The 16,952-nt window shown below is 40.5% G+C and overlaps 1 protein-coding gene across 2 annotated transcripts in view; it reads left to right on the top strand.

Moving 5' to 3' along the window:
* Window positions 1-15,294, top strand: part of TMEM87B (transmembrane protein 87B) — a 51,625-nt gene extending 36,331 nt beyond the window's left edge. For both annotated transcript variants that reach the window (XM_028516334.2, XM_028516333.2), the window contains exons 16-19: window positions 180-253; window positions 723-775; window positions 9,977-10,007; window positions 12,144-15,294. In XM_028516334.2, coding sequence (XP_028372135.1) covers window positions 180-253; window positions 723-775; window positions 9,977-10,007; window positions 12,144-12,203 — 218 coding nt within the window. In that variant the 3' untranslated portion in view covers window positions 12,204-15,294. The remainder of the gene's footprint in view (window positions 1-179; window positions 254-722; window positions 776-9,976; window positions 10,008-12,143) is intronic.
* Window positions 15,295-16,952: the final 1,658 nt, after the last annotated feature.

Here is a 16,952-nt window from a genome sequence, read left to right as displayed (position 1 = left end):
TAAAAAAGAGAGAAGGACCAGAACAAGGAGAAGGAAGGAGAACCAAATAGAAATACTATTAACACTTCTTTTAAAAACATATATAATATTACTCCTTGTGGAGTTATTAAATATGAGGCCGTGAAGGAAAATATTTTATAATTTTAATATATTTATCTCTATAATATTTCTTATTGTAGCTGAAGGAATAAAATTAAGAACCTCAAAATCTGTTTCCAATGGAACAGCCAAACCTGCTACTTCTGATAACTTTGTGAGTAATGTACATATTTAATTGTCTGTCTTTAATAATTCAGAAATTTATGTGAGTATCAGACTGAATGCAGAGAGCAAAAAATCAATGCAAATCAATATTCTTGCATTTTTCTGTTGTATAGGTCTACTCTTTGTATTTTTATGTTTTGTTTTGTTTTTGTTTTTTCTTTAGGACAAAACCAACTGCATCTCACTAAAACCAAGAATACAAAAATTAAAAATTCAAATTTCTTGTTTGTTTGCCTCTTTAAGAAAATACTGGCATAATTTCTTTGTGGCATGAGTGACAATTTTGTAGGATACATAGAAATTAAAAGAATGACATGCATTTGATTTTAAATACTTAAATTTTATATATATTCTATTAAAAATTCCATTTTCAAGTAATATTAAGCAACATGTAAATATCTATATAATATATAAATATTAATGTGTAAATATTTATTAATATGTAAATATTTCCACAGGATGAAGACTTGAAGTGGGTGGAAGAAAATATTCCCTCTTCATTCACAGACGTGTAAATATCCTATTGGAGTTTGAATCTAAATTTAGGCTCAAATGTGAAGGGATAAGTTCATACTTTGTCACATGCTTTTCAGCCCTCACACCTCCACAGTTTTATAGCCCCTTTCGTTAGTAAATGACCGAGTTAGTGCATGTTGAATTGCAAAGAAAACACACCCTTACCTTGATCTGTCTTTCTCTCCCCCTTTTCTTCTTAAAAATTATTTAGTTTTTTATTTTGTTTTTTCCATTACCATTTATGCCCATTATACCTTCTTCCACATCCACCTTCCTCTCTCCCCCTCACAGCCAGCACAATGTTGTCCATGTCCATGAGTCCTTTTTCTTTTTTCCTCAGTCCTTCCACCCTATAACCTCTCTACCCGTGAAATGTCATCCTGCTTTCTATCTGTGAGTGTGTCTTTATTTTGCTTGTTAGTTCAGCTTGTTCGTTACATAATGCAGATGAGTGAAATCATACAGTGTTTGTCTTTCTCTGACTGGTTTATTTCACTTAGCATAATGTTCTCCAGGTGCATCCACGCTGTCACAAAGGGTAAAATTTTCTTTTTTCATGGCCAAGTAGTATTCTATCGTGTAAATGTCCCATATTGTTTTATCCATTCATCTCCTGATGGACACTTGCTTTCCAGATCTTGGCTAGTGTAAATAATGCTGCAGTGCACTCAGGAATTCACATATTCTTTCGAATTAATGTTTTGGGTTTCTTTGGATAAATTCCCAGAAATGGAGTCACTGGGTCATAAGGCAGTTTCAGCTTTAATTTTTTTGAGATAACTCCATACTGCCTTTCACAGTGACTGCATCAGTCTGCATTCCCACTAGTAGTGCACAAGGGTTCCCTTTTCTCCACATCCTTGCCAGCACTTGTTGTTTGTTGATTTATTGATGACAGCCATTCTGACAGTTGTGAGGTGGTATCTTACCGTAGTTTTAATTTGCATCTCTCTGATGATTAGTGACATTGAGCATCTTTCCATATGTCTATTGACCATCTGTATGTCCTCTTTGGAGAATATCTATTCAGGTCCTTTGCCCATTTTTTAATTGGATTGTCTGTCTTCTCTCTTTTCCACTGTACAATAACTATTTTTTAATACTTGTACTCTATTACCAATTCCAGCCTTTTCTGATCTTTGTTTATAGGGTTGAATCATTTTATTTTGTTTTGACTTTTTATTTTGGAAAATTTCAAACACATGTAGAATACTTTTCTTTAACACATAACCACACTGTCATGTATGGCGGGGAAGCTTTTGGAAGAAAAACGTGAGCACAGGAAAAATAGAGTGCAAATGAAGCCCCTCTGGGAACTTTGAACTATTCAGGGTCTTCTTGATCAGTGTTCTGTCTAACCCTAGCATTCCAGAGCCAGTTCCACAGTGGAAGTAGTCAGGATAGACAGATGTGATGTTTTCACATACTGTTCCTTCCTTTTCCTGTTCCCATTTGCTTCCTGTTCAGACAGTTCCTGTTAGTATGGCACTCTGATTGCCTGAAGAATACCCTTCATGGCAGTGCAGGTATCCTGGCAATGATCTGTCAGGTTTTATTGTCTGAAAAAGTCTTTGTTTTAGCTTTTTTGAAAGGTATTTTTGCTGGGTATAGATAGAATTCTTAGTTTTTTCTCTTAACACTTCAAAGATTGTTACTTGATGTCCTCCAGCTTTCATAATTTCAGAAAGAAGTCTGGTTTAGTTCTTCTTTGTTCCTCCATATGTTACCTGGGTTCTATTTGTGGAATTTTTGTTTCGTTTAGTTTTTTGGCTGCCTTCAGGATTTTCTCCCTTATCTTTGGTTTTCATCACTGTGAATATGGTGATTCTTGGCATTGTGTGGACATATATTTTTATTTCTCTTGGGTATATACCTAGAAACGGAATTGTTAGATCATATGGTGAGTGTATGTTTAATATTTTGGAGAGGTGCCAGGCTGTTTTCCCAGCAGCTGAACCATTTTCATTCCTATAGTAACGTATGAGGCTTTTCATTTCTCCACATCCATATCAACACCTGTTATTGCTCACCTTTTTGGCTGTAGCTCTTTCAGTAGTTATGGTATCTTGTGCTTTTTAGTAACTGAAATTTGAACTGTCCTGTTAAGGAACCAGTGTTACTTAACTAAATTATAGTAATTTAAATTCACACACATCAGATTTATGCAAAGTGGGGACACCATATATATTATACTAACGATACACTATTATATTTTTTGATAGAAAAGGAAAATAGGTGTATATATATTCTTTTATATTTAGCCATGCATTTATTAGCACTTTCCTTCTTGTATGTCTTGAATTATCACCATCTCCTATAGGTCTTTATTATTTTTTACAATATATCTCTGCTAGAAACAAATTTTCTCACTTTTATTTATATGTAAATGTATTTATTTGCCCTCCTTTGTTTATAAAGTAATTTTTTTAAAGATTTTATTTACTTATTTTTAGAGACAGGGGAAGGGAGAGAGAGAGAGGGAGAGAAACATCAATGTGTAGTTGCCTCTTGCATGCTACCCACCAGGGACTTGGCCTGCAACCCAGACATGTCCGCTGACTGGGAATTAAACTGGCAACCCTTTTGTTCTCAGGTTGGCACTCAATCCACTGAGCCACACCAGCCAGGGCTCTTTACCCTCCTTTCTTGAAGGATAGTTTTGCTGGATACAAAATTCTTGGTTGACTTTTGTTTGAACACTTGAGTAGCATGTCCTACCAATACCTTCTCTTTCTATAGTTTTTGTAGAGAAGTCAGTTGTATTATATTTTTGTTCTCTTGTGTGTAATGTGTCATTTAGTTTACTGCTCTTCAGATTTTTTTATAGTATTTGGCTTTCTGCAGTGTCTTTGTAATGTGCTTAGATGTGGTTTTCTTTTTGCATATTCTCCTTGGAATTGGTTGAGCTACTTGGATCAGTATACCCAGTATACCCACTCCCCTTGGTTATTTTGCAGTGCCTTCAACTACTTGTTTTTAATAATTTTGTCTGTGTTTATGTACATCTTTGTGTGGGAGGAATCATCCGATCTTTTCTTTTCACCTTTACCTCCTATCTTCCATTTTCACCAGTTTCTCTATGATCATTTTTACTTCTTCCTTTTCATCATTTTCATTCTCTTAGTTGTCTCCTTACCACATATTAAATTTTTATTTATATTTATTCTTCTATAGCAACCTTGCTATTTTTTCATTATATGGATGATTTTGTCTTTTCCTTTAATTATTTCTGGGCATTTGAGTAATTCTTTTATTTCCTTCCTCTTTTATTTTTATCCATTTTTGTTCTTGGTTTTTAAACTTCTTACTGTAGAAATTTAAATTTATTCATTGTTTTTTCTAAACTAAATTTATTGCCCTGGCTGGTGTAGCTCAGTGGATTGAGTGTGGGCTGCGAACCAAAGGGTCGCCGATTCGATTCCCAGTCTAGGGCACATGCCTGGGTTGCGGGCCAGGTCCCTAGTGGGGGCCATATGAGAGGAGACCACACATTCTTCTCTCTTTCTCCTTCTCCCTCCCTCTTTCTCTCTCTAAAAAAATAAATAAATAAAATATTTTTAAAATTTTAAAAAATAAATTTATTATTGTTTTTAATATCACCAAATGTTTTATTTAATTTAGAGAGTTGTATTATAGCTATAGCTCTCTTCCACTGAAAAATGTCTTGATTTTTCTTTTTGTTTTTTTCTTCTCCACCATTATATGGAATTGATTTTCTCTGTTTTTCCTATTTCTAGGTACTTTGTGGTGAGACTACCTAGTTTGAGTGCTTTCTTTCATCAAGTTACATAAATTATAGTTTCATTTATGGGTAATGTGGTTGAGATGGGAGGTTTGGAGAGAAGGGAGGTTGGTGTTGTCTTATTTTTCTTTTATTTTTGCAGAGTCTTTAATTTTGCTTTCTTCCTTCTTTTTATTCACTGTGCTGTCATGTCTCTGACGAATACCACTCCTCTGTGTGTTTGACTTTCCCCTGAAAACCATGACTATTCAAGCCACTATATTTGTTTTTTCTCTTTTAAATTGTACAGTTGTACCAATTTTCCCCCTCCCCCCATCCACCCAGCATACCACACTTCCTCAGGCATTCCCCACACCATTGTTCATGTCCATGGGTCATGCATATAAGTTCTTTGACTACTACATTTCCTGTACTGTACTTTATATCCCTCTGGCTATTCTTTGACTACCAATTTGTACTTCTTTTTTTATTTTTTAAATATTTTATGTATTTATTTTAGAGAGGGCAGGGGAGAGGGAAAGAAACATCAGTGCCTGGTTGCCTCAGGCATGCCCCCTAACTGGGACGTGGTCTGCAACCTAGGCATGTTCCCTAGACTGAGAATCAAACCAGTGACCCTTTGATTCACAGGCCAGCACTCAATCCACTGAGCCACACCAGCTAGGGCCCAATATGTACTTCTTAATCCCCTCACCTCTTCACCCATTCCCCCCAACACCCTCCCATCTGGCAACTATCAAAACAGTCTCCGCATCCATGATTCTCTGTTCTTGTTTATTTAGTTTATTAGATTCAGTTGTTAATAGGTATGTTGTTTATTGCCATTTTATTGTTCATAGTTTATCTTCTTTTTCTTAAATAAGCCCCTTTTAACATTTCATATAATAATGGTTTGGTGATGATTAACTCTTTTACTTTTTTCTTGTCTGGGAAGTTCCTTATCTACTCTTTGATTCTAAATGATAGATTTGCTGTGTAGAACAGTCTTGCCTAAAGATCCCTCCTTTTCATGACATGGAATATTTCTTGCCAATCCTTCTAGCCTGCAACGACTCTTGAGAAATCACCTGATAGTCTGATAGGAACTCCCCTCTAGGTCACTAACTGCTTTTCTCTTGCGGCTTTTAAGATTCTCTTTATCTTTAACCTTTGGCATTTTAATTATGATGTATCTCGGTTTGGGCTTGTTTGCATCCACCTTATTTGGGACTCTCTCTTCTCCCTGGATTTGCATATCTATTTCATTCAACAAATGAGGGAAGTTTTCTTTCATTATGTTTTCAAATAGATTTCCAATTTGTTGCTCTTTCTCTTCTCCTTCTGGCACCCCTATGAGGCAAATGTTGGAACTCTTAAAGTTGTCCCAGAGGTTGCTTATACTATCCTTGGTTTTTTTATTATTTTTCTTTTTGTTCTGATTGGTTATTTTTTGTTTCCTTATGTTCCATATTGTTGCTTTGGTTCTCAGCTTCATCCATTCTACTTCTGATTCTCTGTAAATTGTTCTTTATTTCAATTAGTGTATCCTTAGTTTCTGACTATATCTGTTTTTATGCTGTTGAGGACCTCACTAAGTTCCTTGAGCATCCTTATATCCAGTGTTTTGAATTGTACATCTGATAATTTGCTCATTTACATTTTGTTTAGTACTTTTTCTGGAGTTTTGATCTGTTCTTTCACTTGGGCTGTGTTTCTTTGTCTCTTCATTGTCTCTTCACAGGGACAGCATCCCTGTGTTTGTTTCTATGTATTAGGTAGAGCTGCTGTGACTCCGTAGTCTTGGTAGCATGGCCTAATGCAGTAGGTATCCTGTAGGGTCCAGTGGCACAGCCTCCCCTATCAACCAAGCTGGGAACTCAAAGTGTGCCCTTCATGTGGTCTGAGTACACCCTCCTCTTGTAACTGAGTCTGGCTTGCTGTTGGCAGGTCAATGGGTAGGATTTCCTCAGGTCATTCAGCTGCAAGGACTGGCTATGACCACTGACCACCAACCTCTGACCTCCATGGAAGATCAGCTGTGCAGGGGCAGGGTTCTGGTGCTCCCATGTGGTCTCCAACTATCCACTGGGCCCACAGGCTCTGGGGTTCCTCGAGTGGTCCAGGCCAGGGTCAGCCACAGCCTGTGTTCTGCCTAGAGCCCCTCATCACGAGCTACAAAGCAACCTGCAGATGGCTGCTATTTGTAATGAGCTTGGAGGAGCTCAGGCAATGCCAAACTGATCCATAGCTGGCTGCTGCTAGTGCTGGGCTTGAGGCCACTTAGCCAGAGGTACAGGGATTGAGCACTTACTGAGGCTGGTTGTTGCTTGAGTGCATTTAGAAAGATGTGAAGTTGAGTGGAGACCAGCCGTTCGTGTGGAAAAGCCACTGTTAACAGCTTGCCTGGGTCACAAGTTGGGTGGGTCAGAGTTTCAGGTATTCCCCAGGGCAGAGAAAACCATGTGAGCCAGGTTGATGAATTCTCAGATATGGCCTCTGCCTGCCAGCCCTCAAGGTTTGTGCAGGGAAGGCTCATAAAAGGAACAGTGGTCTCTGCCTGCCTTTCTTTCTGGGAGAAAGCTGTCTCCCAGTTCTCACCTTAATGCCAGACACTTCAGTTTCTCTCTACATGCCACTGGTGCCTTTCAAGCTGCTACCCCAGTATGGAGCTATAGGGCGTAGTCTGAGTAAGTCCATGTGCGGGCCCTTTAAAAGGCTGTGCTTGGAACTTCAGTAGCTCCTTTCACCTACTCAAACCCTGCTCAGGACGTATCCATCTGGCACTGGAACCCTGGGCTGGGAGGCTTGGTGTTGAGCTGAGCTCTCTCACTCCAGAGCTATCCCCTCCTGAGTTTTTATTCACCACATGTGGGTGTAGCACCTACCCATTCCATGTCTGTGCATCTCCTACAAGTCCAGATGGATGTGGTTTCTTTCTATGGTTGTGAGACTTCCATTCAGCTCGATTTCTGATGGTTCTGAGTGGTGGCAGTTCTGTAGTTTATTTGTAATTTTGATGGTTGTGCAAGAAGGTGAGCCGTGTTTACCCACACCTCCATCTTGACCAGAAGTCTGGATGCCTGTCCAAGCCACTCCGTTTGATTCTGCTCACTGTAAGCCCCGTCCCTGTAGTAGGTCACCCGCCTTTCCTCAGTGCTTTGGTGCTTAGTGTTGGGTTTTTTTGCTGAGGTTGGTTTTGTTTTTGTTTGGCTGTCCTCCCTCCCCTCTACTCTTCACACAATCCCTCAAACTTCTCTTTTCCCACTGTGTGCTCATGAGCTTGTGGTGACAGCAGGGAATCTGTTAAAAGTGGCATTTACTTCTCTGCCTACATGTAATTTCCAGTTTGTGGTGCTCTGCTGGAAATGCTGAAGACCACAGATTGTGTGTGGCTTTATTTGCAGTCTTTAGGGATTTCAGGTTTTTTTGAGCAAAGGTGTGTGGAGAGATTCAGATTAGGTGACAACTGTTGTCTTCCAGATTTGGCAACTCGTTCCTAAGTACTTCAGAAGGAAGTTATCCCAGCAGAATCCCCACTTCCTGGAAAGCAGTAGGGCTCCTGGCAATTTTCTTCATGTTTTGGGAAGTCATCACTTTATTCTTCTTCCTGTAAATAGAAATATGTGCTTGATTACAAAAATTCCTTCGGACTATAAAAGACTTAGAGATCTCATATGTTCTCATGAACAGTTTATGTGAAATGAGTAGAGCTGTATAATCCAAATTAGTTTCCAGTGTTTTAGATTCTTAGAAATCTGTGTCGTTCACTTCTGAAAACTAACACAAGAAATTTAGCGCAATGCTCCTCAAAATAAGTGTACACTTCACATAGCATGTATGGAAGTTAGACTTCATACACAGGGAAACCTTTTTTATACATCTGTAAAAATAAAACAAAAGTTTTGTAATTCATAGGAAGTTTAAACCGATGATGAATGACCATGTGATCTGCTGTATCATGAGCTACTCACATGCGGTCATGTTCATTATGGCTTTTCCTTATCTCTGACCAGCCTTAAAGTTCAGCTTAGCATCATCTGCCTTCCTCTTCGCAGCTCCGAATACATCTGAATAAGTTTTAGGTAGTTACTTACCTAGCAGACCCACTTTTGAGGCAGCTAGTATTTATTTGTAAACAAGGAGCTAGGTGCCCAATGACTGTGCTCAGACTCTCGGGTTCTGGTTCCTGTTTCCCCAGAAGCTGTCTCCCCCTGGATTTTCCTTAGCGATGTTGTTCCAGACAAGCTCCTTTCATTACGTCAGTTTTGCACGTCAGTTTGTCTCCCAGTCTCTCTGTTCCTCCATCACTAGGGACTGTGCTGCAGGTAGCATCCATCCTTGGGCTTAAGTGTGGATGGGACTTTCAGGTTGTGGCCTGGCACAGACGTGCCCTTCAGGTGCTCCCTCAAAGCTTTCTCACACATCAAGGCTACACTTGTCTTTTTATCATATTATCTTTCCCAAGCAAAGCTTCTGTTAGGTAGTTTTTTCTCTCTCCAGTGTACTGTTAGCTTATACCCAGTCAATAACGATAAAGACATGGAATTAAACAAACACCTGATTCCATAAATATTTTCCCATCTTTTATAATGTTTGCTCGTCCCTCTTTTTTAAGCATGTGTATATTTTAATAAGGCTTAGGTACATATCAGGTGTACATCACGATGATTTGATACATACATACATAGTGAAGTGATGACTGAAGTCCACCTAATTCATTGCCGAGTTCTCTCAGATGCACGTGGGTTTTCAAAAATTGGACAGCACAGTGCCACTCAGACACTGGCTGTGCAGTCGAGGTAGAAACCGGCAGGGCTGGCGAACAAGTGGTCGGGGCTGCGTGTGTGGGGTCGTTGGCTGGCGCTGCTCGGGCGCGGATGTCCCCCCAGCACAGCCTCTTCCAGCGCTGCTGGTCTCGCTTTCTCTCCGCCTCTGTAGTTTCCATTTTGAAGTTACGATTACTTTCACATTTCAGTTAGTTTTTTACTGAAGTTTGTGGGGGTATAGCACGCATTCGTAAAAGTGTACACATTCTAAATGAGTGTATAGCTCAGTAAATTTTTAATGCGAGCACACTCATGTAACCGGCACCCAGATCAGAAAGTAGAACATTGCCTGTCCTAAGAACCACCTTGTTTTCCTCCCAAGCCATGACCTCGCTTTCTCAAAGGTGCTGCTGTCCTGAATATGTACCTGTAGATGACTCGTATCAGTTTTTAAACTTTTGTTCCTGAAGGAGTCATACCTTCTAGGGGGCTGTATAGCATTTCACTGTATGAATGTGCCAGTTCACCCCTTTGGGGCTCTTAGAAACAACAGCAGTAAAAGTTCTCCATGGCGGCTGGGGAGCCTGGCCCGCTCCTTGGCTGCGACCGGCTGGGAGGTGGGTGGTGGGGATCCAGGTGTGTCCCACTCAGCTTCCAAAGATACACCAGCCTTTCAGTAACCATCGACATTTTTTTCTTTCTTTTTCAGAGCTCTTCCAGTGTTAGTAGATTCAGATGAGGTAAAATATATTTTCACTAACTTCTTGGGGCTATTATTTTTCACAAAGTAGAAGTGCATTTCAGAAAGAAATTCTGAAAGTTACTTTCTAAAACAGCTGCAGATTGAGCAGGCCAAAAGACACTGTTGATTTGTGGGTAAAGCTTAAAGGAACTGTATCTTCATGTAAAACGGGAGCAAGATAAATGACTGGGCTGGCCAGGAGGTCCATGTGGTTTCTTCTGTAAGATAAAAGACACGTTTTTCATTTTCACAAGGACTTTATTGATTTGGCATTTTGAGTATGTCGGCTGTCTCCCAGGTGTGACAGCATTGATCGTCTCAATTCCCCATTTGATCGCTGTCGGCTTCCACCAGTCTCCCTGACGGTGGAGCATCGCCCAGGGAGAACTCCCCAGCACAGCACTGCACAGACCACTTTTCACACGTTCCATCAGCACAGCACCTTCTCCGTGACTGCACAGATCTTTTTAAGCATTTCAGTTGCATTTTTACCTTTCTTGAAATAATAAAGTATAGCATGCCTAAAATGTTGTATGTTTTCTTCCATCTTCAGTATTAAAATGGCTACACAAAAATTCATCAATTTGATAAATTTTTTTCAAATGTAGGCTGATATGACAGCTGTCACAATACAATATAAACAAAATTGTTTTGAAAGAAGTTAAAGACAACTAAGTGCTACTAGAGCCATCTTACAGAAAAAATCAAACTTTCTGGCCAACCCATTAAAAGAGGGGAGAACTATTTTATGAAATTTTGAGTATCTCATATATGGGTAGAGTTTAGAAGATGGCTGCTTGGTCTAAATAATCTCATACTTGCTGATATTTTGCTGGGGTGTTAGGATTTCTGACTGATTTTCATTTACTAAGGACATTTGAATAGAGGATGCAGATGTAAGAAGGCTTTGGGGAGGGAATTAGTTAGGGATCACCTGGACATTGAAAAGTGGCCCGAGACAGGCGGGAGTCTGAAGTGTAAGAATTGCTGCGAGGAAGGCTGCGGGAACGTCAGCTTCCGTGAAGAGAGTCAAGGGCAGTCAGTGGTGCTGAGCAGGGACTTGCAAGGAGGGAGCCGCGGTGTGTTCCTGGGAGGCAAGGGCAGTGGTTCTGGCGTCAGCCTGCTGACCGATTGTCTTGGGGTGGGGAGTTCTGAGAGGCTGCAGCGCACCTGTGCCTGGGTGAAGAGCAGCTGGGCCTCAGGATTTGTAACTGCCGTTGCCGTGAAACTGTTCTTAAAAGGGCCTTTATAGCATTCATATGATAAATCACTCATTTATAATTTAAAAGTTCATTAGTTGGTAAAGTGAAGCAAATCTCCAGATAAACTCCTGTCCCTGCCACTCCCTGGTAAGTCTGAGCTCAAGATGTGCTCTAGCTAATGGGAGGTTAATGTTTCCTGCACTTCTCAGCAGGTAATTAATTGACTATATGGGAGGGTGGACCCCAAAAAACCTGACATTTATTTATTAAAAATTGTGTGTTTATTACATGTTTGAACTTCAGTCACCTTCAAAGTGCTCTCCATTTGATGCAGTACATCCATCAAAACATTTTTCCACTGCTTGAAACAGTTTTTGAACTCGTCAATTTTGATGCCTCTTACTGCTTCCACCATTTCTTATTTCACCTCTTCCATGTCAGCAAAACATTTCCCTTTCAGGACTTTTTTCATTTGAGGGGGGAAAGGCTACTTGTGGCAAGATTGGGTGAATAGGGAGGATGGGGCACAAGGGTCATGCCGTTTTTGGTCAAAAACTGCTGACCACTCAGTGCGATGTGGGCAGGTGCTCAAAGTCACCCATCATGAAATGGGCAAAAACACTGACAGTCTTCAAAAACAATTCACTGAGGCCGAACGCAGGCTTTAGAACACTCACCTAGTGGGGGAGCCTGTATTATAGGGGGCCTGCCCTCCAGAAGATAATTCCAGGGTTTTGGGGGTCCCCACCCTTGTATACACTAGGAAATATGGGTTATATGGTTTTATTTTCTGTATCTAATACTTCTTTGCATACTGTGGAATATACTCAGGTCCCCACAAAAATCATGACTATTGAAAGATTAGAGAATTTTGTTAGGTTCTGGAAGAAGCATCTACACTTTGATGAGTATCTTTATTTGTTTGTTTTTAGGAAATCATGACCAGATCTGAAATGGCAGAAAAAATGTTCTCTTCAGAAAAGATAATGTGATTGGAACCATATGCATGAGACCTAGTTACCAGTGAAGGACTCCCCAGGACTCAAAGAAGTCATGCGACAAGTTCTGACTGCATTATCTTGAAATCTGTGTATTAAAATTAAGAATTCAAGTGGTGGATGGGTTCTACACCCTTTTTAAGCAGCTCTTGAATGTCAGTTCCTGTCCTTTAAATTGCCTGGACTTAGAAATAATGTGAGAAAAGTATTATGATCAGTATATGCTCAAATGACCTGAGTGAATGGGTGGCAGATATGTAGATTGGGTTGTACCTTTTCCTTGGAAAATATGGCACTTCCAGGTTTAAACTGTTTTGTTTGTTTGTTTGTTTTTAACATAAACACTCCCACTGTTCTTTCCATGATTTTAGAGGTAGACGAAGCATGGTCAAACACTGCCTCCATCTCCTCGGTTTATAGTTAGCTGGGTGCAGTAAGAATTTCCTTTACTTTTGTACTGAAGCAGTTTGATAATAAGTGACATTTGGTTTACATTGGAACATAGGACATTTACATGGCTGTCGTGTAAGAGTGCGCACACTTGCACAAAGACCTGGTTTTCATTACCACGGTGCACACAAGTCATGGACACCTTCTCTCTTTGAGCTCAGTGGACACAAGTACATGGAGAGAGAGGTCTTGAGGGTCACTTCCAAAGATTTGCTCTGCCACTGTCCCCTCACTCAGGCTGTATGTGCATGTGCTGCTGTTGAACCTGCCTGGGGCAGGCAGTGGACACCTGGCCGCGCAGCTCGCCAGAGCTCTTCCTCCCGGGTTACCCTGGAGGAAGCTAGGACCTTATCTCGTTTGTAACCTTGGCATACTTGATTTCACGATATCACATATATTTAAACTGTACAGTACATCACTGTTAATCTTGCGACTAATTTCTTAACCTTTAACCATGGTTTATACATTATTTTGTTACATTGCAATGTGTGATTTGAAATTTTTTGTTTTAATTATTTTTAATGCAGAACATTCTAAACGTGAAAGGCCATTGAAAGTAGTGTGATGGAAATGTGCTGCCTGCTGCTTTAGTGACCAGAGATGCAGGGCTGGCCGGCATTTAGAGCAGGAGTGAAAGTCGGGATCGTGTGTGTCTTTCTTGGAAGGAGATCTAACCTTGTAAATCAGGACTGACTCCAGGGAATTATGATTGAGAAGCATTGAAGTCCTCCCCACTATAAGCTCTTAATATAACTTTTCTGTTTTTTAATTTCATTATGAAGCCACAAAAGATTTTTTTCAAAATTTTTTCTTTGGAATGTGTTTCTCATTTACCTATTTAACAAGGGCTAGTAAAAAAAAAGATTTATTTCCAATAGTCTCTTGAAAGATACTTTCCAATTTATTTTCAGTAGTGACTTAAAGTAGTGACCTTCAGTAGGTGTTGTACTGAACAGGACATGCTGGTCAAGATGCTGTCACTTTGGGTGTCCTTCCTAGAAGAGTGTCCGAGTTCCTGGTGTAGGTTCCAGTCCTTTCCCAGTATCCCACTGTCCAGGGCTCCCACCCTGTGCATGTCCCACCATTCATGTCCTCTCTGGTTTTGGTGTATTTCACCCCCAGCCCAAGTTGTTTCAGATCAGGAGGTGACCACTGCCCTCTCATTCCTCAATTTTTATCTAATACCACTGCCTGGATTTCAAGGCAGATTCACCCCAACTCCTATAGCTGAATTTTGAATGTAGAATCCTGGGCGTCTGGCCTGTAGGAGCTGCCAGCTAGTGGGGTGAGAGTGGGGGCTGATGGTCAGTGTGAGGCAGCAAACTGCCTCTGACCTAGTAATCTCAGTAGTGTTTATAAAAACACTGCTTCCTGCAGCCGGAAAAATTAATGCTGGAACCTAGGTGGCTTAGCTGTAGACTGAAGTGCAGGCTTCCCTCATCATCCAAAGCAGGTAGAGTTTCCTCCTGATGGCCTGTCAGAAATGCTATTTTCAAAGGGCCTGCACTGTGTCCGTCACTGTCCATGAGTGATTACTGTGCCCTCTGCTGATGTCCAGGAACCCGAAGCAAGGATTCTTGGGCAGGGTCTTCTGGTCCTCCTCCTATGAACAGGAGGGGGCGCCCTAGGACTGCTTGTTGTTCATAGAAAGGACACAGGGCCAAGTAGCACCCAGGGCCACTGTGAAGCTGTCATCCTGCTTCTGCATGAAGGTTCCAGAAATTGCTCATCAAGGTCAGATTAGTTTATTCTTAGGATACCATCCAGATGGGTCTTCCAGTATATTAATGAAGAGATCTGAGAATAATAGTCCAGTTTTATGTGTTCTAGGCAGAAGGCTTAGAAAAGCATTTTGCAGTTCATGTTAGATTTACATGATGTGTGAAATTTGCTTAAAAGGGAATTTTCACTATTTGGGTTAGATTAGTATTAGTATCTACTTTAAAGGATAATTAAGTTTATTTCAAAAATTAGAAAAAATAGATGAATATGATTTTTTAAGGCTGAGAGATGATGTTTCCATACTTTTTCTGTAAAGAAAATAATTGTTTTAATCTTTCCTATCTGTAGGGCAGACCAGCTTTACCCCTGTAATATGGTACATTATGTTTGCACTACTAGAATGTCAAGGCTGAAAGTATAAAAATGTACGTATACCGTTGATTTTTTATATCCTTTTTAAAAAAGGGGTTTGAGTCTGTTGCACTAAGCTACACATGACTGGTTTAATGTTGAGATCTTATGCTTTTTACAAGTCCCTGGTGTTGGCGCTTGTGTCTTTGTACGGCCAACAGCGTGCAGTCAGCAGCACAGAACACCAGTCTCATACTGACAAGTAGAGTTCTAAACATAGCAGCTGTGTAAACGGCAAACAGGACTTCCAAGAAAGTGTACATTATAATACTGGAGCTCAACTACGCACTAAGAAACTTCTTAAGAAATAGGAAAATGTATTTGGGAAGAAACTTTAGGGACTTAAGTAGTTATATTTTTCTATTTAAAAAAGTTAAATTATTGTATAAGGAAGAAGTTGCTTTGAATGTAGGACAAAGCTATTTCAAAGATTTTCGTTTGAAAAAATGATGTATTTTGTGCCTTAATATTTGTTCTGACTTTTAATAAATTGCTTTCTGAATTTTTGGATTATTGATTCTTGATAATATCTATTAGTGCTAGATTGTGTAAATCTACAGAAAATGTAGACTCCAGTTTATGGCAGGACATAAAATTTTTAAGAGAAGGTACAGCTAATTAGCAAACACGTAAATGTGTTCAACTTCAATGGTGATCAAAGAAATGCAAAATAAAAGATTGGGAAATTTTTAAAAATCCACTTGACCTAAATGTACACTCTTACATATTTGTAAAATCCTTTTGCTTTCAAAGTCTGATGAAATTAGCACGTTAATGATGGCAATGTGTTTGATTCAGTCTTTGTGAAAGAAGTTCAGCAGTGTGTTTATAACCTGGGAGTAATGCCAACTCTGATGATGGTTTTTAAAGTAATTCAAAATGTAGAATAAGGCTTCTGCACAAAAAATGTTCATAATGGCATTAGTTAGAGACAAAATTAGAAACAAACCAAATGTCAACAATAGAGTAAAAAGTGACCTACATTTTAATCAGCTACTTATGGAACACTGCAGCCATTAAACTATTGTGAAGAATGTGTAACACACAGAAAAATACTTACTGTAAGAAATATGGTACACAGGCACATGTGTGAACTATTTTCCATGTAATAGGAAGGGCTGAGTGGAAATGCCTCACAGTGGCACCTGTAGTCAGTGTTTCGATTCAGCTTGGCCATGGTCACAACCTGATCACAACATTTCGGTAGTTAAGACTGAAAAGGGTGTTTCTTAATTATGTAGCAGTTGTAGGGTGGGCATAGAGGTGGGCAGGGCAGTCCTGCCCCCCAGTCCCTCGGGGGACCCACGGTTAACTTCTGTCTGTGAGCCGCCATCTCCAGGGCCCGTCATCTGTGATCCTCCAGCAGACAGGGACAGCTCCTCCAACCTGGGAGGTTTTGTAGGGTGCAGCCTGTCAGTGGTGCACATCACTTCACGGCGTATTCTGTTGGCAAAAGCTTAGCCAGCCTGGCTGCAGCAGACTGCCAGTCACACTGGGGATTCAGCAGCTCCATGCCTGCCTGCTGTTCCAGTGCTGTGCAAGGAGCGGACGGATTTGGGTGGACAACCAAGAGCTTCTACCACGGGTTCCTTTGGGGCAACAGACTGAGGGAGACTTAAAAGCCTGTTCCTTCCCAATTTTTCAGGTAAACATTGAGAAATAATTATGTAGACAGTTATAGTGCCATAACGGCTATGTGATACCAGAAACTCCAGAAGTAGGTGTTGTCTCAGACCACAGCTTAATCCTTTAGTAAGTGAAACCCATCCTGTCCCAAGTGGATGGAAATGCTGCCGGTCCTGGGGACAGCCAAGGCGGGTGTTTCCAGAGGAAAAGCATGTTGGAATAGCAGTGACGGTGATTTAGGGAGAGTAGGGGTGCGTAGGGCCAGGCTTTCCTAACCATTGTTGTCCCATTGTGCCGTGGCAGGTCCACCAGTGAGTTTATCAATAAGAAAACAGTGTTCAGTAACCTGCCCAAGAGCACCCTCCTGGCAAGTGACAGGCTGGTGTAGTACCTTTGTGAAGCATCCTTGAGTCGTCAGAAAGTCCTGGGAGAAAGTGTTTGCTTGTTAGAGAACCAAGTAACATAATGTGTATCAAGTGCCTGGTGCACGGGCCTTCAAAACACAGTCAAGGTCATTATGAAAAGTGCAGCAAA

This window comes from Phyllostomus discolor, chromosome 6 (assembly GCF_004126475.2).
Source record: "Phyllostomus discolor isolate MPI-MPIP mPhyDis1 chromosome 6, mPhyDis1.pri.v3, whole genome shotgun sequence".
Lineage (NCBI taxonomy): Eukaryota > Metazoa > Chordata > Mammalia > Chiroptera > Phyllostomidae > Phyllostomus > Phyllostomus discolor.
The sequence above is the reverse complement of the archived record's forward strand: the minus strand, read 5'-3'. Positions and strand labels throughout refer to the sequence as shown.